The sequence below is a fragment of the Microplitis mediator genome, chromosome 5 (assembly GCF_029852145.1).
Source record: "Microplitis mediator isolate UGA2020A chromosome 5, iyMicMedi2.1, whole genome shotgun sequence".
Taxonomy (NCBI): Eukaryota; Metazoa; Arthropoda; class Insecta; order Hymenoptera; family Braconidae; genus Microplitis; species Microplitis mediator.
Genome location: NC_079973.1, coordinates 11,686,288 through 11,709,622, shown reverse-complemented (window position 1 = coordinate 11,709,622; position 23,335 = coordinate 11,686,288). Strand labels below are relative to the sequence as shown.

The following is a 23,335-nucleotide window of genomic DNA, read 5'->3' as shown; positions in this document are numbered from 1 at the left end:
GTACTTGCGACCAATTTTTATTAAAAATGGATAATTATATTTATATTGTTCAACATGATGCTTATTTTAATCTTTTATTACAAATAGAAAATCGAAATGATACATGTTTTTTGCACAATTGACTCTATTACATTAATATGACGATTGAATAGTTCTAATATACTTTAAATTTAAAACAATTTTATTTATCATATAAGACATAATGTATATTGAGTGCTTTTCTCTAACAAAATTTTAAATATTTCTATATAGTATTAAGAATTATGATTTGTCAATATCTTTTTTATTTTTTTTAACCACACAATCATTTTTAATTCTAATTTTCATAAATATAAATAAACATATTGCTATTATATCATAAAAATAGTGAAAGTCTTATATACAATGTTTTATTTAATATAAATTTACACAAGAAATTACAATTGTTATCTTTATTACTAAAACTTAGGTATGCTGCTTTCAATCTTTTAACTGGCCTACTTAATAAATTTTTCATTAGACATTTTCAGCAAAATGGCACATTTTAATAAAAATTTAAGTGTTTGATTAGAGCTTAAAAAAAAATTTAACCGATTACATGTATTAAAATCTTCTTTTCTATCGTTTTATTCAATTTCACTGGCATCCTTTTTTTTTTATTTTACAAATATATTATTGTTCACAATGTATTTTTATTGGCAAACTACACGGAGAGGAGTTCATGGTAACTGTTCCTAGTACGTTTATGAAATATTATCCTATACAGGTATGGTAATGATTACTTGGAATTATGGGATATAAGCCTATACTTTCTGGGAAAAGTTCCGATAAGTATGGGGAAAATTACCATCATTATGGTAACAGTTCCCATATCGCATCTTAAAGAATTATGTTAATGATTACCATAATATTATGGTAATCGTTCCCATTATACTATGGTAAACGTAACTATAATAATATGGTAATGGTTACCATACATTATGGTAATCGTTACCATAATATAGAGTAACCATTACCATATATATGGTAATGGTTACCATAATGATATGGTCATGGTTACCATAATGTTATAGTAATGGTTCCTATAACATTTTGGTAACCATTACCATATCATTATGGTAACCATAATATTATAGGAACCATTACTATAACATTATGCTAACCATTACCATAATCTTATGGTAATGGTTACCATAATATTGTGGTAACGATTACAATAATATTATGGTCACCATATTATATGGTCACGATTACCATAATATATAGTAACCATTACCATAATGTTATGGTAACGGTTACCATAATGTTATGGTAACGGTTACCATAATATTATGGTAACGATTACTATAATATTATAGTAATGATAACTATTATATATATGGGTGCCGTTCCTATAATCAACATTCCAAAAAAACCGGTTACCATGCATTATGGGAACCATTCCCACAATATATTGTAACTGTTATCATAAAATTCTCTCCGTGTAACAATTTCAAAGTGGTTTTAAAATCACATGATTCTGAGTATGCATTCTTACGGTCGAAATGGTCAAATTAAATTTACGATCAAGATTCATTGATTCAAGCATAACTCTATATTATTATACTTACATGAATTGACTCTTGAATTTTTTTTTTATTTATTTTTTTTTCTATCGAAAATTTGGTTTTGAAATTTCCTACGCCAGATAGTGGAGATCGAAGCACAATTCAGCACCTAAAATAAATGGCATGCGGTGTGCGTATCTTATTTGTATTTTTGGGATATGTCGGTGCAATTAATATGTCCCAATTGTTCAACTTTCATCATTTTATGCCAAATAGTTTTCCAATGAATAGAAAATTGGATAACAATTTTTTTTGCAAAATGTTCAAGACTGCTTTGGCTGAATATTTAATTACTATTGCAAACAGAAGTTTCTTAGAAGTTATAGTACAGCTAGTTTATAAATTTTTTTGTTTTTTTTACATTGACTTTTACTGGCTTAGGTACTTCGTCGAGCTTCGACCTCTGTTACATATTTGCGAGCAATTTCAATTCATAGATAGATATTCAATTCATAGATATGAGGCATTTCATCTCTATCAAAAAAGTGTGAAAATCCAGCATAAATTCCTATTTACGGACTTGCACATGGATTCCTTTAAATCCATCAACATATCGACAATTTACTACATAAATTCCTATATAAATTCATAATTTCTTACATAGATTTTCATGGATTCGAATAAAATCCCACATAGATTTTTGATAGAGATGTCAAGTGAACTAACTTTTTTAATCGACAATTATTGACTTAATTAATTTTTGTATATTTTCTAGGGATGTACGAATATCGTTCGAATCGAATCTTAATATTCGATTTGAAATTCAAATTAAATAATTCGAATTTTCGAATTATTCGACATTCGACGAATAATTCGAAAAATTTCGAACAATTCGCAAATTATTGAAATATCACTGGATTGTCTATTGTTTCCAATCTGAATTCGATTGCATCGTGTATTAAAATATTCTACTTACGAATAATATACATTTCAATTAGAAATCAATTACCCGAAGAAAACAATTGCTCAATTTCAATGTATGTTAATCTCTATCAGTAACATAAAAAATCTAGATACTAATATTGGCAAGATATCTTTTCAAATCATTTTGGTTTTTATAATTATTAATTTCCGTTTGGACAAAAATTAGTAGCAAATTTTCACACTAATTTTTCTATTCGTGTAATTACATTTCATGGTTTAAATAAAATGTATATTAATTGTTGATTTCATATTTGAATATCGAACATAACAAACTCTGAATTCAAAATACTCGAATATTTGCGAATAGTTCGAATTTTCGAATACATAAGTTCTATTCAACAGCTTCGAAAACATACCAAGAAACTACCAAAGTCACAAAAGATCAATTAAAAAGGTTAGTCGACTTGACGTAAAATGCGTCATATTATAAATTTTTAAACCAGACTTTTATAATATGTTATAAAAGTGAATACTCAATAAATAACTTATTTTAAATAACCAAATAACCGGTGTTTCTAAATACTCTAAATAATTATGTACTCACTAATGAAATCCTTACTGTGATTTAAATCGTTAACATTAATAAAGTTATCATACTTCAAATGCAACGATTGCAGTCTTATATTATTTGATGTTACAGAGATGTAAACTCATAATCCGATTTTATCGATGGTGGCGGTACTGTCACAGATAAATCTGGAGAACTGTTAGCAGGTGCAAGAGGGCTAATATTTTCAGGATTAATATGCACTAATGAACCACCAGTACTCTCTATCATTCCACTTATTTGCTGACGATTTAACTGTGCCTGAAGATGATTCAGTGGATGTGAGTGTCCTTGAAAACTTGAATGTGATGAATGTGGGTGAGGAAGACCAGCATTGACTCCATGAACATCTTTTATATCTAAGCTATCAAGGCTGCTGTCGATTCCACTCATTGGAGAAAGATTGTTTAGTTTTCTATGACTGTTGTTATTCCCACTAATGGATTTCGACCGACTTCCAGAGCCTTTTGAGAGTTTTGATGGTTGAACTTGTCCACAACCATTTTTTCGCCTGACGTTTTTTGTATTCGGCAACTTATGGTCCTTTTTCCATTTCATGCGTCTGTTTTGGAACCAAATTTTTATTTGACGTTCAGATAAAACTAGCAAATGAGCTATTTCAATGCGTCGTCGTCTCGTCAAGTACCGATTGTAATGGAATTCTTTTTCAAGTTCTAAAATTTGATGCCTTGTATATGCTGTTCTTTGTCTTTTTATTTCCACTCCAGGTTGATAAGTTCCATTCGCTAATGAAAAACAAAAACCAAATATTTTTAAATTAATACACTTATAATGGAAATTAACGTGGTGAGTAAAACTAAACTTACACTCAGAAAATTAAATAATAGAAACTACTATCTAGTTATGGTAAAATTTCTATCATCAATCCGATAGTAGTGAATATTATCTAGATAATTGTATAAATCATCTAGATTGTAATATTTACCATATTTATAATAATTATTACAATCCTGTATGTTAACTAGAATTAATTATTATGATTATTCTAAATAGTTATATTCATAATCCAGATGGTAACAGTTACCATCAGAAATTATAATAGTTACAAGGTTCAAAAAATACTAAATGTTAATAATGACCAAATTTTATTTATTACTCAGTACTTGAATGATTCTTATTTTGTTGAGTAAACTCAATCATTCAAAGATATTGACAAAAGCTCTTTCATTTGGAAATTTTTATTTTACACTGATCTAGACGACTGTACGGTAACTTATTTCAAAATTTTAAACAATGAAATGTACATTACTAAATTACGGATTTAAATAGAAAATATTTGTTTACAATTTGAAAGTAAAATTAAAATAGGGCTAGTACGCCAATTAAAAGTTTATAATATAAATAATTTTAATACTTGTACTTTAACTTTTAAAAAATTGTCAGTTTCTTGTGAAAATTTTCTAAATAAAACTTAAGTATGTTTGTCATCATATTTGTGTTCGAAAATTTACAATTTTGCAGCAGTACTTGAAAACTATTGAATTTTCGATCAATTTTTTCATTGCAATCAATAATATTAATTATTTTCCTTGATAGTAACTGTTATCATCCTGATGGTAACTGTTACCATCCTGATAGTAACTGTTACGAAATTTGTTGCAGAAGTTATCATCCAATAATTATTAATTCTATTAAAAAAAATTATAAGACTAACTATTTTTCATTGAAAAACGTTCCAATCATTCTAGATGATTGGAATTAAAAATTTAGCATAATAAGCACAATTACTTAATTTTCTGAGTGTAATAAATATATCGTGAAAATCAGTTAACTACGAATAACTATTTTTATTATAATTGAAAAAAAGTCATATTCAATAAATTATCTTTGAAATTTGGTATGAAATAGATAAAATAATACATTTGTCTTGAATCATACTTAAAAACAAAACAAATCTTGTATTCTGTCTTAATTGTATTTAAGTCGTTATACAGTCGCTAATAAACACAACATGATACGGAGAAAACGGTTGAATTTTGTTTCGCATAAGAATGCAAACTATGGCGTCACCAGAAGTATCTAATAATATCATTTTCTTAGCAAGAGATCGAGAATGAGGAATCTTTGTTTTTATGCAACACAGTTAAATCTGATATCTGAACGTATAGGAGCATGAATCTCAATTTTTTGCTATTCAAACTGTAAAATATAATTTAAAGATTCACCACAAAATTAAACAGGGTATTGCTGTAGGATTTTTACTAGTTTTATTGTAGGAAGATATAATTTATCTTCATGTAAATTACTTACAAAAAAATTTAACTTAATCAAATTCATTTAAAATCCAGAAATTTCGTTTTTTACCTTTTTTAGGGGGTGTCCCATTTTGCCCGCAAAAATGAAAAAGTTTTTTTTTTTTAAAGGTAACTGAAAATTTTTTTCTATTTACTTTGAGTATCATTAAAAAAAAAGATTTAGTGTATTTGAGCCCTTGAAAACTTGGTATTTCCTTAAGTACCCCCTTTCGCCCCTCCCAACCCTATTAAAAACGTAGAAGCTTTCTATTTATTTTACGCGAATTTGACTATATTTTAACTAGAATAATAAAAATCTATTTTTACAGAAATTTTTTTCTCATCATTCAATTTTTTTTCTCCGCAGTATAGTAGATTCTCCTTCAAAATATAAAACTAAGTAGCACTTACTAAATATTATTTACATTTAACAAGTGACAAATAATAAATTAGTCCTCAACAGTACAAGTATCACGGATTTGAAAATAAATCAACTATTATATCTATGATACATACAAATATCTTGAAAAAGGTACAGGTGAGAAAAAGGTGCAACGATAAATTGAGGGCAATATATCTGCCGTCGCTTAAGAATCAACAAGGGGCCATTAAAGTAAACGACCACATAAATCTTACGAATGACCTACAGGTTCATAGTGGTTTTTCCATAATAAGATTACTATGGACACTTATTGAAAATGAGTGACATCAGAAAATAGCTATAGAAGGTGTATCTGTATTGACAATATAAATAGTACTCAACTATTTCATCCGTAGTAAAGAGCCGTGTAAAAAAATCATAATGAATTTTTCATGTATTCTAATATATTGTTACGGCGTAACATGTCAAATTCCAGAAACAACTAAAGATTTAATAATTAACAAAAAAAATAATAATAAAAGAGTATATTATATATTCAAGGTCAGATGATTGTTGAGACTGTTGATGTGAAACAAAAAAAAAACGAGAACTCAGATAAAATAAGAAAAAAACAAATTAAAAATTGGAGACGCAATATTCTAACGTACTGACGAGAAAAATAAATAGGATAATCATTCATAATCTACATATCATGAAACCACTATAACATACCGCGACAGGAAATATAAATAATAATTTTGACGTTCTACAGATAATAAACCTCATAGCCACCTATTCATAACATGAGAGAATTATAATAGTCCAGCGGGTAACGACAAAAAATGCGAGATTAGGATAAAAGCTTATATACCGACTGGCTAACCGGCATAGATCAGTCAGGGAATCTACTATTTCGTTCCCATTATCTTTCACTAACACATATGTAGGAATATAGCTTTGCCTCTAATAACTCAACTAAGTGTTGTATTCGACGCTTGCGCTTTCGCGGTCTTCTCTCTTGACGCGTGCCATCATTATAAAATCTCCTTATTTGGGGATACGTGCTGCTTGACCCATCTTCTACCGCCCCTCCGTAAGATGTATCCCTCCGCTTCACATTAACACATATGACATTATCCCAAATTTCCACTTGGAATAACTCGGTAAATAATTGAAATAATTACAACCTAAAAACGCCATAATAGTCCGCATTTTTACCTAAATTCACTGAACCAAGAATAAAATAAATCTTTTCCATAATTATCCCATAATAATTACAAATGTCATGAAGCTCCTTTATACTAGTTCTATGAAGACTAGCCTCACGCCCCTCTACGTAATGTATCCCTCCGCTTCTCACTAACACATATGAAATTATTACGAATTACCACTTTGAATAAATCGATAAATAATTGAAATAATTATAAACTAAAAATGTCATCGTGACCCGAATTTCCACCTTAATTAATTAAACCAAGAATAATATAAAAATTATTCATAACTAACCCATAATAATTAAAAATATGAATAACATCTACACCAATAGTGATAAAAAGAAATAATTATAATCAATCGAAAGATAATAATAAGGAGATTAATAATCAATAAACAGCTATGCTTCAAATCTAATTAATAATCCGTAATTAATAATTTAAAATAGTCCCTATCTAATAACGTGGGGAACGGGTGTATTATTCTTGGTGGGGACATTGTTCTAGAAGCTTCTACCCGAAATGGTCACGTACGCCTTTATCCCACACCACGCCCCGCAATTCGTCAGATCTTCCAAATAACATTAGTTTTTGGTAACAAATCTCAAATCAAGGTCGCGCGTGTTACCCCTCGCCTAGAAATGCGCCTATAAAAGCTGCCGCAAATTAGTCCTCTGCGCCCATTAATTATCAAGCTCTTGATTACGTGAAATCTTAATATTTTAAATATCGAATTTTTATTTCTTGCTCGAGTCGTTATAATATTAAATTCAGAATTTATACAATTTAAATAGAATCATTTTAATTAAAAATAAATTCGATTTTTAATTCTTTTTATTCAATATTATAAATAATTTAAATAATTAAATTATTTCTATTGAATATTATTGCTGCTTTAATTTTTATTATTCACATTTAAATAAAGTTTCGTCATATTAAAAAGTATATTCAGACAGATTGTCAATTACCCAGTATAAGTACCCCCTTTTGCTCATTCACATCAACAAGTATCAACTTTCAAGAACCGTAACCAACCATCAAGCCACCTGACAACATCTCATCTTAAAAATCGAATTTCAATCAACAACAATTTCAAACGAGTCGAATTCTAATCAACGATCTGGTCTCCAGCTCAGCCAAAATCTTGTATCCTGACATATTGTTATATTGAATAAACCAACTGTAAGTTTAATAAATTGTTCATTTATCTAGTGATAAGACACATCCATTCACCTCGTACATCCTATTTTCGTATATTGACATACTCGACACTAAATAGCGAGGTCCCCGCTACCCGAGTAAATGGCTTAAGTGCTTTGACTCAAAATTAAGGGACTGAAAAACGTGTTTTCGTCATCTTGGACGTAACAATATCAATGCTCATCTCATGAGATAATCACAAACTTTAATCTGAATTTTTGGTAAGCAGTTAAAAAAAAAAATGGTATTAAAAAACCCAACATTTAGAATCAAATGTATGAATAAAAAATTTTCCAAAATATTTCTAATGAAAAACAGTTTATTGGATGAAGATGAACAACAAAAAAAAAAACAAATAATCTTTGAAAGATCATCAGAAAGTGATAAAATGGTTAAAATTCAATAAGAAAAAGAAAGGAAAAAATAGTTGACCCTCCGAGTATCGACGGATCAAAATTTATATATTTTAAATATTTGTATACATGGCAATAAAGGTATCAAATGAAATAATAACATCCATTATCAAAAATATCCATTGGGTACCGTCTCTTGGTGACACGCTGAAATATCTGTGGACAAAATATCCGCAAAAAAATATCCATCGACAAAATATCCATCAGATAAAATATACGCGAACAAAAAATCAGTAGACAAAATATCCGTAAAAAAATTTAATTCACACACGAAAAATTCGTGTAAAAAGGGCGCTATCTTCCACACCATTTTATGTGTGGGTATATTTTTAACTTCCCGCTAAGAAAATTGAGAATTTTAAAAAATTCGAGAAGTTATTGGTTTCGGTCCGATTTGAAAAAACCGAATTTCTATCAGATTTTGACGTTTTGAGGTTCTAGGAAGCTATCCTGACTAATTTCACGATGATGTCCGAGTGTATGTACGTACGTATGTACGTACGTATGTTAAGCTCTCAAGGAGCTCGAATATAGCGAGAAGTTCTAGGGCTGGCCCCCATGGTCAACCGATAGACCGATTTTTGTAATTGCAAACACACAAAATTTGTGAAAAAAAAGCGCTATATTTTCACATGAAATATTTAATGAATAAAATGATAAATGTTTAGGAAATATGATTTTTATAACTTTCTTCTACTGTTATTTAAACTATGAAAATTTTGATCTGATGAATTCGTTTCTTCGTTTTTTTCGGACAACGCAGATGGTAATTCTTCATATGTTCCAAAACTCAAACCGGCCCTTTGGCTTCATAGTGTTTGATGATTCCTACATGATTTATTGCAATCGGTTTGTTACACTGAAAAAAAGATTTATTTGAGCCAAAGATATCGTATATTTGGATATGGCCAAATAAATATATAATTGTGAGAAAGATATAATATATTTGAGTAGTTTAATTGCGTGAAATAAGTGATTTATTTGTGGTAAAGAAATGTTCCTATTGCTACAAATAAATAAGGGCTTCAAATATATGTATAGTATCGCCAAATTTTAGGTTATTTGTCACAAATTTAATATCTTTACCACAAATATATGAATTACTTACCACAAATAAATGATTTATTTCCGTCAAATTATAAAATTATTTGAATCAACTGTCATATTTTGTTGTACCAAATATATTTATTTGTCATTAAAAAATATTAAAAAAAAAAGCCACAAATAAATTGATCTATTAGGGACAAATATTTATTTTTTTCAGTGTAGTTCAAATAATATTATCATGAAAATTTATTAAAGATCACTATTTCTGACGGTTTTTTTCCGGATGTTCCATATATTTTCTCGCTGGTGTATTTCATAGTTCACGTGATTCTTTGTATTGATCGTTTCTATAAATTTCTGGTGAAAAACATTTATTTACCGAGCATAATCGCGAAGAAAACTTGAAAAAACATTCACTATTGATTATTTTCAATTTTCCGAGTTTTCGGAGGTTAGTAAGAAATGTCACTCTTGTCGAGCTCTGAAAGGCTCGAAACTACCAATGTATTTAAAGGTATTATTGAGTTCTTGATTGTTAAAATATTATATTTTTTCCGCAAACGTTATAAAACATATCCACATTATTTTTTGTTTCTTGTCTGATAGGATACCTCTCGGGCCAAAAACATACTTTTTGATTTATTACTTTTCACGTCAGTCAATAGTTAAATCAGTGAACGAATCAACTTCCAAGGGCAGAGGAACTTTAATAAAGCTTTAAATTTTTTGTTTGAGAAAAATCTTAATATTTATAGCACTGATACTTATAATTAGTAGAAAATAAACTATGTTCGTTTTAATGAACTCCTATTTTAATTTAAATTTCACTTTTTAAAAAAAAAAAATTAATTGCATCGAAATTCCGGCACTTGATTCATGTGAAAAAATTGTAGAACTATTATTAATATGAAAATTAATATGAAAATCAACTGTGAGCAGTTAATTATAACATTCATATGTACATACCACGAAAAAAAAGATATCAATGAACTATATCGAAATCATAACAATGGCATAAGCAATAAAATTGATTGTAAACATAAATTAGATGTCAAGGCTAACTTATTTAAGTCTACGATATCATCAATTATATTTAAACTATAATATAGTTGAAAAAACATAGAACAATTTTGAGCTTTCAAACGCACTTTACTTCGACTATTCCTACAACTACATATTCTCTAAAAATGCATTTGTGAAAATCACTATTTCGCAATGAATAATCACTTATTGGCAGTAAGAAATATACCACTATTTGAATTAGCGACATACTTATCACTATAGTGCACAGTGAATATATAGTCACTATTTTCACTATTTCAAATTTAAGAGAGCAGTTAATTATATTTTTTTTTCCGGTGAGCTTCTCAATATATTTTTCTAAGTAAGAAAGGGGGGGGGGGAGTAATGAAGGAAATACTAAGTTTTCGGGAACTTAAGGCTGGGTCGCACTTAACGAAGTCCTGAATTTAAGAATTCTAATTATTTATTAAATAATTATCATGACAACAATTTTATTAGCTTCCGACTAAAAGCAGAAGACAAACTTCCTCGGAAGATTTTCATCATCCGAGTCCCATAAATATTCAAAAAGTAATTAGAATTCTTAAATTTAGGATTTCGTTAAGTGCGACCCACCCTTAAAGACGTTAAATCATTTGTTCTTAATAATTTTTCACATGACGTATCCTTTAAAAATGAATTAATGAAATTCACTGCGAATCAGTGGATAGTCACTATTTCTACAGCTATTAGTATACCACTAATTCAACCAGTGGTATACTTACAGCTGCTTCCCAGTGAATATTTGCTAATTCGAAGTGAATTTCACTGATTCATTTTTATTTATTAATTTATTTATTTATTAATTTGATTATATTTAATTGCAAAAATTACTACAAATAATAAAGACTATAGGATTAATCCCGTCAGAGCCCGTTTACATAAAGAAAGATACGCCAGCAGTTTATACAATATACAGTCAATAAGATTAACAATTATAAACATAATTACATATGTAAATTCAGTTATTATTTATCCTTTTTTCTAGTTTCATTAAATATTTGTAAGATAGATTCTTAAAAATACTCAGGCTTTTAGCTGATGTTATTTTTATCGGTAGGGAATTCCAGAAGTTAATACCTGTTACTAGAAACGAATTTTGGTAGTGATTATTGTGACAAAGTGGTACACATACGAATTTGTTTTTTGAGGATCTTGCTGTAATACTTACATATTATTTTTTAACACAAGACTATTTCCTATGAACCCAGATTGTCCTAAATATAAAGCCTTAATAAAATAATGCACTAATTAGGTATAGTCTTTTATTTTCTATAGATAACCAGCCTAACTGTTGTATGTATTTTGTTATATGTTCATGCTTACTTAGACGCAGTATATATATCTAACACAAGCGTTAAAGCTACGCTGTAATTGAATGCATAGCATGCTACACTAGGCATATCGGTAAAAGCAACAGCACAGTCCCAAAGTAATTTCATTAAAAATAAGGAAAACACGTGTTATAGTCAGTTTTTTTCAGATTTTTAAACAAATTTTTTTTTTTAGATCTAAAATTTTTTGCCATTTTTCTTTTTGCATAATTCGTTGCCCTTTTCAAATCCGGAATTTTGAATTGTTACAATTTGATAAAATGTAAATTTGTGTAGCTTTTTATATAAGTAAATTTCTATTTCAGATCGATATCATAGATCTAAATCATAAAATAATCAGATTGTAGATTTAAAATATGTTTCCTCGAGAAATACTATTCCGGAATTGATCCACTAGAAGCTTTCGTTGAAGAAGCAACGTACGATTTTAGCAAAAAAAAAAAAAAAATACATACTTCTTTGATTGAAACGAGTCCCTATAGGGGAGACCAGGGCATTACGAACACCCTCAAAATACTGCCAAAAAGAAATTTCTTCTATAATCGTCATATTTTCAAGAGTTTGATATATTTACCAAGTTTCAAAGCAATACGAGATACCCGGAGCACGACATACCTCCATTAATTTCGAAAAATAAAAATTCCACAGTCTGGATTTATAAGTTTAATGTAATTTACAAATTTTCTATTCAATACACTGTAAAAAATTCGCGGAGTGAATGCGGATTAAATCCGGAGTGAATGCAGAGTGAATGAATTATTAATTATTCACTCCCTTCGGAGTGAAATTCACTCCGCAGGGGAGTTTTCGCGGAGTAGATAATTTTTTATTAATTTAATCCCTCCGGAGTGAAATTCACTCCGGAGCGGAGTTTTGAAAATATTATTAATAAAATGTAACTCCACTCAATAAAATCGAAGTAAAAACTCGCGTATTACATAATTGATCAGCTAATACGCACACACATATTTAGGCACACACGCGCACTCGCACGCACACATTTGCACACACGCACACATTCTAACACACGTACACATTTGTACACACGAACACATTTGCACACATTTGCACACACGCACACAAACACCTGCACACACCCAAACACACACATGCACGCAAACACACACACACACACACACACACACACACACACACACACACACAGAGGCATATATCTACGCAGTTACCATCTTCTATTGTAACAATTATAATTTTAACACACACATTGTTTAGCAGTTTCATATAAATTAATATAAATTTATTTAAGTATTAAAACTCCGGACCGGAGTGAATTGGGAGTGAAATAATATCCGCGTCACTCCGAGATCACTCCGCTAAAAAAAAACTCCCAATACACTCCGCATGCGGAGTGATTTTTTTTAAAACTCCGGAACTCCGAGTGGTGGAGTGAATCCGGAGTGAATTCGGATTTTATTTCACTCCCGATTCACTCCGGATTCACTCCGGATTTTATACAGTGTAACAATATTTTGTAGTTAAAATTAAAAATTTCATGAAAAATTTCTTTTAAAAATTTTTTCATAATTCAGAGTTTACAAGAGATTTATAAATACAATAGAGTAATTAGCAAAAAATAGAATACTTTAAAAGTTATAAGATAGAATTTATTTCATTTAACATAACAACAACAACAGTAAAATTTACTATATCGATCACACGAAGAATGAAAGATTCCTTGTCAAAATTATTATTTCGGATGTCAAAACAGCAGACCTCCTGCCAGGAGTATATCGTTTTTAGAATTTAATACATCATTACAGGTTTGTCTAATATGCATTGAATTAAAAAGGATGCAATGTTCTTTTTGGACAAAAAAAAAGTTTTTTTAAAGCGTTTTAAGAAATGATATGTATTTTAGAAAAAGGTTATCTGTCCGAGAATATCATTTTTTTGCTATGTACATTGAAAGATAATCAATTATTCATTCAAAACAGGTCAAATTAAAGGATGCATTAAAAAAAAATTCTTTTACTAAATTTTTTTCTTATTATTTTTTGGAGAGGGTCCGTCTTGCCTCTAAAAAAAATTTTTCTTCCTCAATTATGACGAAATTATGATGAATTTGTTCAAGATAAATCAAAACAACTTATGCTCAGTGCTCAAAAGCCATAAAAAATTATTAGCTGCTCAGTGGGTACATCGTGCCCTGGCCACTTCTACATATAAATCCTGTATTGATTTATTTATAATAACTTGGCTTTGTTGTAAAAGCCGGTGAATTTTTTCCCAATGTATATATTCCATGAATAGTTTAATAAAAAATTAATTAATGCTATTTCGAATGGAAACATCACTGTAAAAAAAGAAAAAAACAGTGTCAAAATCGACTCAATTTTAATACCGTCGCAGAGTTGAAATGAACAGACTCATGTACCGACATTACTTCGTGTTGAATTAAAATGTTTTAATAACGAGATTTGATCTTTTTAGTAGATCGGAGTAATATTGCTGTTAAGAGGAAGCGGTATCTAACCTTTTCCTCGCACTCAGAGATATGAACAGAACTATCATTGCTGTACTCGTACATGCAGAGAAATTTTTAGGCCAAGTAAGCCTCAATCCAGCCTCAGAGAGTAAAAAAATTTTTTTGAGCCTCGATGGGCCTCAAATGAACCTATTACTGGACTATGTAATTTAAATTCCATTAGTATAATTTGAGGCTCTTTGATCACCATTTGAGACTCATTGATGCTTTTTGAATATCATTTCAAGCTCAAAATGCTTTTTTTACTCAGTGAGGCTGGACTGAGGCTTCTTGGGTTCGATGAGGCTAGATATTTCGACCCAGGTATTTACCAGCTATACGGCAAAATCTACAATTATTGATGATAATCAGAGATTATAACTTTTATTATGCTAACTAATTATAACTATTATCAAGATCGTAATTCTTAATGACCTGATGGTAATAGTTGCCATCAGCCCAAATAATAATTACTGTCTAAACTACTAAAGAATTCAAATATCGGCGTTACAGTCTGAAGCTTGTCTACATGTAATTTTCTCTTCATTTACCGGTGTATGTAATGAATTTCACTTAATATTAGGATGATTGCTATTTTGATGATCATACCAAATCATTTAAAGTTATCAATAATAGCTACAATATTTGGAAAGTTTTATTATATTCGGACTTAACGATTGTACTGTTACTTATTTTAATTATTTAAAGGACAAAATGTGCATAGCAAACACATGGGTACACGGAAAGAATTTTTTGATAATAATTACTCTGTAATTTCGAGTAATCCTGGGCCGTTGCAAAAAATTGGTAATTTTTGTTTTAAATTTAATATTTTTTGTTTAAATATTAACGTTGCTAGACTATGTTTTACTCTACTACTGAGTAATTTTTTAAAAGTCTTATTTTCAATCGATTATTCTGAATATCTCATCTTAATCTATTAATTTTTACTCCATGCGATTAATTTTTATTCCCCAATATACCATTCTTTTAAACCCATTAACTGTTTGATGAAAAACTGCTCATAACTCGAATAAATTTTTTTATCTCGGGAGTAATTTTTACTCTAAACTGCAGAGTAATATTTCAGTAGTCTCCGTTAATGTTCGGTTAATATCGGCTTCAATTAATTGACTTTTATTTTGCTCGCGACAACTTACATGTTACGCACACAAACGTAGGCTTGGAAAAAAAGACGATCTCTGTAACTCTCTATAACTTAATATTTATTTTTAAATTAAAAAAAAATTTGTATCTTTTCTTTTTCAACACAATAAAAGTAATTTTTTTTTTTATTCTTTTTCAAAACATTTATTTTAAGTCATATTCTAAGGCAATTAGATGGTTATTAGATTTTTTTATGGAAATTTGAGCCTATTAATTGTAATTTTTATTGTAATTCAATATAAATTTTATAAATCGAATCATCAACTTTTTATCATAACCTACGAGTAAAAATTGAATTAGAGAGAATTTATTTAGACAGCCGCTAGGTGTAATTTTTACTCGCAATTTGAGTAAAAATTATTCTGATTGATTTTTACTCACTGAAAGAGTGAAATTTCGTAACTCGAAAGTGAAAAGTCGTAATGGCCCAAGATTACTCGATTTAGAGTAATTTTTAGAATAAATAACATGGCAATATTCATACGGAAATTCTTTCCGTGTATGAATAAAGGATATTAATTTATATACAACTATCTTATTTTTTGTTTCAGAATTTTCCCAACCTTGAATGGTAGCAGTTATCATCTTCAATTGAATCGTTTATTTGAGAAACCCTATAAGTCATGTTTTTTGTACGAAATTGGGTTTTTTGCATTTTTGGGTTCTTTGGATGTCCCTCCATAGAAATCAATCAAAATATGCATCAAATCAGCTTTTAAAAAAAATTAACGGGGTGACAGCAATTTCATTTAATTGAGAAATCCCATTAGTCAATGACTCAAATAAACATATGCAGTTTTACTTTTACAGAAATCGTTTTTTTTTTTTTTTATTTAAAATTCGCGCTTTTTTGGGAAATTTATTTCAAATGTTGTTTTATTGTTGACTGTTACATGACTAATTGAAATGTTTAAATTAATTATAGTATTTGTAATTTCTGAGTTTCAGAGTTCAAATGCATATTTAATACTTCATTTTATCAGTGTATAATAAATGATTTGAGTGGAAACACTTAAAAAAACAATGATTTTATAATTTTTTTCCCGTTTGGTTGAAAAACCCCATAAGTCAATCAACTTTAAATAATTTTTTCAAGTAGTTCAGTTAAAAAATTAAATTTTTCTTGTTGAAATCTTTTCCAGAGACGCTAACATTATTGTATTAAATTATTTATTTATTATTTTAATGTCAAGTTTCTCCAAAACAATGTTTTTTGTGTTTCCTGAAAAATTTTGTTTTCTTGACTTATGGGGTTTCTGAAATAAATGATTCAATTGTAACAATCATAATCTTTAATAGTTACAATTAGCATCTTCGATGGTAGTCATCACCACCATCAATTGTTACTGTTATAATTCTCAATGATAAAACTAATTATTTTCTCTCTAAACATGAATAAGTGAAATAAGTGAATATTCGTTAATCCCGAGTACCAATCGAACCACTTTTTAGAATTAGTGGTTCGATTTGCACTTGAAATTAGTGGATATTCACTTATTTTCACTAATTCATGTTTAGACAGTTCCCTCTAAAAAAATTTGTTACCATTTCAAATAGTTTAAATTAAAAATTTAGTATCGTAGATAGTAGGGGAGGGTGGGGCAGAGCGGCCCCCCTAAGCCAATTATTACTTTTTGTGGCTTTGAACCAAAATATCACTTTACTTTTGTCCTATTTCGAACAAATTTATGGACATTTTGCCAAAATTCTGAAAAAAAAAATTTTTTTTTGTGGGGCAGAGCGGCCCCGCTCCAAAAAGTTATCAAAAAATTTTTTTTTCGTTTTTTTTTTTTTTTTTTTAATTTTTTTCATCATTAAGAATGTATTTCTTTCTCTTGACAACTATTTTCGGTTTTATATTACTAGAAAAAAATTTTTTAAGGTGTACTAAGTCGTTCACTCTTGATTACCTTAATTACTAATTGTTAATTAATAAAAAAAACACAATTCTATAGTTTTACTTTATTTCAAAAATTTATCATTATTTATTTTAACTAAAAAAAAAATTTTTTTTTTATAAATTTTTAGTGACCAAATTTGCCTCTTACATAGAGAAACGGCCGAAAAATATGAAAAAATAATATTTTCGGAAGTTTCGGCTAGTCCATTTTGCCCCAGATGTTATGCGTAGAGCTAGAAATGTGGAATTATAATCATTTTTTCTTAATTTGACGATAAAAATATGAAAAAATCACTTTTTCGAAATTTTGGGCTTGTTCATGTTGCCCCAAATGTCATGCGTAGGGGTAAAAATGCGCAAACATATCGGATTTATAGTAATTAGTCGAAAAAAAAAAAATTTTTTTTTTGATCAAAATTTCATGGGGGCCGCTCTGCCCCACCCTCCCCTATAATAAAATTTTCTCCGTGTATTTGATACTCACAGAAACCAGGTGTTTCACTTTAAATAGTGAAATGTATTTTCCTTTCTATGTACTGTCTTGGTTATTCAGTGTAACCCGAGCGGAGTCAAAGAATTTTCAAACAATGAAGGGGTCATAAAATTTTATATTCGTATTCCTCAGCACATGGTTCAAAGTTTAAAGTCATGGTAGGTAGAATGATTCAAAAGTATATACAATATTCCTTTAGAATATCTAAAGATCCAAAACTTCTATATACAATGAAACCTCAAATTTGAGAAATCTAAATAAAAATGAAAAACTTTCACAGCTGACAGTTAAAAAAAATATACTTGAAATAAAACTAGTGCTCATGTTTATACTAATATACTTCAATTAACAGCTGTAATAAATGTAATTTAAACGGCTATAAAAAAAAATACGCGGGTCGACAAATTTAATGTTTATGCTGTAGATTTGTTTGCGCTTTTGAATTTGTGAATAACATCTTAATAATATTAGTTTTTGTTTTGTTATGACTAAAAAAATTTGTAAAACAGGTGATCCTGCTAATCAAATCATAAATTTTCGTTGTTTTCGAGATTGTAAATTGAAAAATATGTTTATTCTACAGTTTTTAGCCCTAATGCTCAAAAACTTAGTACAGAGTTAATATTTTGATGTTGTTGAGATTTAATTCGTACTTACTAATATTTTACAAAAATAGAGCATTACGGTTATTTTTCAAACTCTAGGTTGACGAGATCCCTGAAACTTCCTGGGTCGAAAAATTTGATCTGATTTTAGTCTAATTAGACTAGTTGATCTGTTTTTGATCTTTTATAAAAATTTTAAGTGGTTTTTGATCTGTTGTTATACAAAACAAATGCATTACGGGCAGACAAAACTAGATTAATAATTCTTGAACTTTAAAAAATTTTAGTTCTGAAAATTTTCAAGGACTAAACTAGATTAAATCATGGACTTGTAATATTTTTATTTATGGGCAATATTTATAAAAAATATATTAAGTTACAGAATTGATTATGTTTTGTGTACTATTTATTTAGTGTCTTTTGTTTAAAAATGTCGACAGTTAATGAAAGTTTGACAGCTTTATGTTTTAGTTGTTTTGACTGAATATTTATAGTATTGAATAAAAGTAATAAAATAACTCTTAAATTGTCAAGAAATTTTACTTATTTACTGGATAAAATCGAAAATATTTTGGCATTAGAAACCATCAAAATTCTTGTGACATTTTATTACGGAAGCGGGTTAAGCATGTTTTAAATATCAAGAAAATTAAATCAAATTTATGAATCTATATTATTATTGTTATTATTTATATTTGTAAAAAGTTTTGTTTTTGATCTAAAAGCGATTAAAAACAGACTAAATATTATAGTAAATAAAGTCTGTTTTTGTCCTTCAAAACAATTGAACACAGACCAATAATTATAAAAAGAGTATGTTTTTAGTCTAAACGCGATTTACAACAGACTAAATATCATACGAAAATAAGTGAGATTTTGACCTGGATAAGGAACAGTACCGGCAAAAATAGATTAAATTCTTATATAAATTAAGAACCATTTATAAACTTGAATTAAAGAAAAATATTTGATTTTATAATTTATTTTAAAACAGACCTAATTTTTTGACCCGGGATAATTACAGTGATTCTTGCAAAAATTGATATGGATTATTGAATTAAACAAAAAACGTCAGTTTTTAAGACAGTTCTAAACGTAGCAAGTTGCCCGACGAAAAACGTAAAAACTCATTTCTTTCAATCTTTTGATCACAATATCTCATGGACGGTTAACCAGTAGATATATCTGAGTATACTCTTATGGCAATCGAAAGTTATCATCAATTTCTAGAGCTGATGAGGTTTTGGAGTAGCATTATAAGAAATGATCATAATAACTTTATTTTTACGACCTCAAAACTTGATCATCTGACGAAAATTCCCTCTTTGAAAATCGGATTAAAATCAATAACTTCTTTGCACAGTTGAAAATTTTGTGTTCTTGTGTATAAAAGTGCACGTCGCTAGTCCATATAGCAAAACATCGGGCCTGTGACTTTATTTTGCGTTTAGGGCTTTTATTTCAGAGAAAAGCTTAGACAAAATTATCTGATAATCGTTCTTAAGATATTGAAAAATAAGTATTTTATGTTATATACGAATGACATGTAGTTCGTTTGAATCCGTCAACAATAAAGTAAAATATTATTCTACTTATAGGCTCTTTCCTATAATCTTAATTATTCTCGTACTTTTACATAAATAGTTATTAATACATATTATCATCTGAATAAAAATACAGCTATCCCGGATCTAAATTGAAACTTGATTCAAGCTCGACCTGAGTCAAAAAACAAATTCTAGTTTAGTCCTCAAAAGTCTCAATGAGAACTATGAGGTCTAAACGCGAAAAATTTATCGATTTCAAATTATAAGAGGTCTCAAAATTCTTAACGAATGAAAAGTTACATTTTGGACTTTGAAAAATTTTAGATAGAAAAAGGAGGGCAGAGAATACGTCGAATGAGACTTTTGAGGTTCAAATGCGGATAAAATTATTCCTGTATGTTTTGAGTATTTTGAGGCTCTAATCCAGATTATGTTACTCCAGTTTAGTCCTTAAAGTGGTAAAATGGGTCGTTACTGCTACTTTGAGGACTAAACTAGGATAACTTTCTATACTGTTCTCAATTTTAAAATTCGAAATTGACCCTCAAAAACCTCATTGAGAACTTTGAGACTTAAATCCGAATTTGCTTTTTGACTCGGGATCTTAACTGTCCTCATGACAGCAGAATAAAGATGTATCTGAAGATCGAAATGTTTTTCACGCAACGAAAATGAAAACTTTATGTAATTTGATTGCTTAAAGGGTAATTCGGAGTACTGCAATTTTTAGCCGATATACCGGCGCCTATGAGAAACATTTCAAAAATTTGAATCTAGTAGATTTTTTTACTTTCATTTTGTTTTATTATTTTCGTTGTGCAAAAAACGTTCCGATCTTCAGGTATATGAATAAAGCGCACTTTGGTTTATCTCAACCGGTTGATAATTTAATTTCTAAACTGATAGTATAGTAGAATTTTCATAGATATCTTAATCAAATTTGAGTATAATGAAAATCAACAGCTAAAACCCATTGGAAATAGTAGCTTTTTGAATTTATGTAAATATTTGTGAAGTCGGTAAAATTTACTAGGCTTCAGCTTATAAGACCAACCAATATATTTATAAGCGATTTCAAATTTTAGAGAAGTCGGCTTTCATTTGAGGTCATCGTATTCAATTCCCTCAAAAATTTAGTTTGTTTCTATGGATCGTATAGTGAAATATTAGTTATGAATACTTACGAACACCAGCAACGTGAATTTTCTTCATCCAGGGGAAAATCTTTCGCTTGTCTTTATTGTCATCATCATCTTCATCCTCATCACCACGAGATCCATCAGTTGTAGGATCATCCTGATCCATCTCTTCTAGATCAGAATTATCATCAGTAAGATGCTGCTGAGAACTTGGAACAAGACCCTGGTGGTGGTGCGTCGGTTGTAAATCCGGCGAAGAATCCCGAAGGAGAGACCCTGGTCTCGTCGGACTACACGAATTGTTTTCATGTTGTTGCTGCTGGGATTGTTGGGATTGCGACTGTTGTAAATGCTGCGGATGTTGTTGAGTATCAGAAGTTTGTATATGACTAGACAGAATAGAAGGCGACGAATTCGAAGCTTCTAAAATACTGGAAGATAAAGGCCGCTGCTGCGGTTGCTGTGGTTGTTGAGATTGTAAGGAAGTTGAACAAGTTAGCGGTGGTTGTTGTGCCTCTGGCGGCATAGCTAGAGCACCAATACCATGATGATGAGGGTGAAGATTTGCATGATGAACTGTATGTACTTGATGGTGAGGATGGTGCGGACTATAATATCCGCCATATCCTGGATATCCGCCATTTAGTGGCACAGCAGATGCCGTTCCATAAGGAGTCGATGTTGCCTGGTGGTGATGCTGGTGATAACCATACTGCAACTGATTGGTCTGGGGATGATTTAAATGATGATTACTACCAAAAAAGTCTCCTCCAGGTGAAGGGATGTAATTACTTTGACTGTATTCTTCACTGGGGGGGAATTTCGGGTCAACAACAAAAGTTCCAGTTATGTGATGTACAGAAGGCTGCTGATGTTGCTGATGATATCCATTGCCGGTCGTTGGATTCATCATAAATGTATTCATTATCAGTAACAATTATTTTAACACTTAAATTCTAGTCACAAGCAATTATTAACTTGAAGCAAAACCTATACCTTTCATTTAAAAATTCTACCAAATAGAATACGTACTAAAACACAGTTTTTTACTTTTTACATATTATAGCACAACACAACACTATGAGTCATTATTTCACTATAAACGTATTTTTATCCTGTAGTGTATTAAATATTTATTGTTTAATATACACTCATGTAAATATTGGTGATAAAAATCACTAAATGCAGTCACTCATTCCAGTAACTCCTCATCGGTTAGTTTACGATCTTCCACACCGTAATCCCCGCAACTTCGTACATGTAGTGAACGCCACATGAAGCCAGTCGGTTCCCGCCCACTGAACACCAATTACCATACCACGTGATCACATTCAACCAATAAGGATAAAGTTACGTCTGCAACCATGATGGATAACTGGCACGCATGCAGTTCAGAAGTGGCGCCTCAGCGCTGTTGCGGCAGGTGCAACAACTTCTTTAGAAACCTCGGGTTATTCGATTGCAACATACATAAACTAGTCCTTACACATTGTATAGTTTTAATTAAAATAAAAAAATTAATTATGAGTTTAATTACTTTTAAAGTAAACAATTAGTGATTAATTTCAACTTAACACATTTCGAAATCGGATAAATACATTTTCATATTTTATTTTCAGTCACACAAATAATAACAATTTTTTGTTCCGATTGTTGCACTTTAGTTAAAAGTATACTTTTATATTTCCACTATTGCCCATCATAAACTATCAAGATTCGTACAAGCAAACTCGGGGCTTAAACACAGACTTGGATGACAACCCGGCTTGGTTACTGCTCTCCCTCCAGTATACTCAGATGGTAGCATATACAATGTCTCTTCTAGCTGACGTAAGCTCTCCCCTCTTTTAAGTTTATTCCCCACCCTTTGTAGAATGTACAGCCAACCCCTGTTCTGAGGGCGCTGGACCAGTATCCCTATGGTTACTTCCAGTCACATCTACGATTTTTTTATAATTTCGAGCACGCCTACAAATTTATGGTTTCATTTTGAATCCACCAGTAATCAGGTATTATAATTTTGGTAATTTTAATTATTCAAATTAGTCTATAATAAAAT

General features: G+C 29.7%; 1 protein-coding gene across 1 annotated transcript; it reads right to left on the bottom strand.

The window, feature by feature from the left end:
* Positions 1 to 275: 275 nt before the first annotated feature.
* LOC130667400 (homeobox protein Hox-A4-like) lies at positions 276 to 23,335 on the bottom strand. Its single transcript, XM_057468936.1, has 2 exons — positions 21,322 to 23,335; positions 276 to 3,803 (listed from the first exon to the last, which is right to left on the bottom strand). The coding sequence occupies exons 1-2, from the start codon at positions 22,199 to 22,201 to the stop codon at positions 3,145 to 3,147; spliced, it is 1,539 nt and encodes a 512-aa protein (XP_057324919.1). The 5' UTR covers positions 22,202 to 23,335; the 3' UTR covers positions 276 to 3,144.

Bases quoted from the DNA above. Each gene is read 5' to 3' on its own strand.
- LOC130667400 (XM_057468936.1), bottom strand. From the start codon at position 22,201: ATGAATACATTTATGATGAATCCAACGACCGGCAATGGATATCATCAG. The intron at 3,804-21,321 runs GTAAGTATTCAT...GTTTTTCATTAG, and splicing joins AATTCACGTTGCTGGTGTTC to CGAATGGAACTTATCAACCT.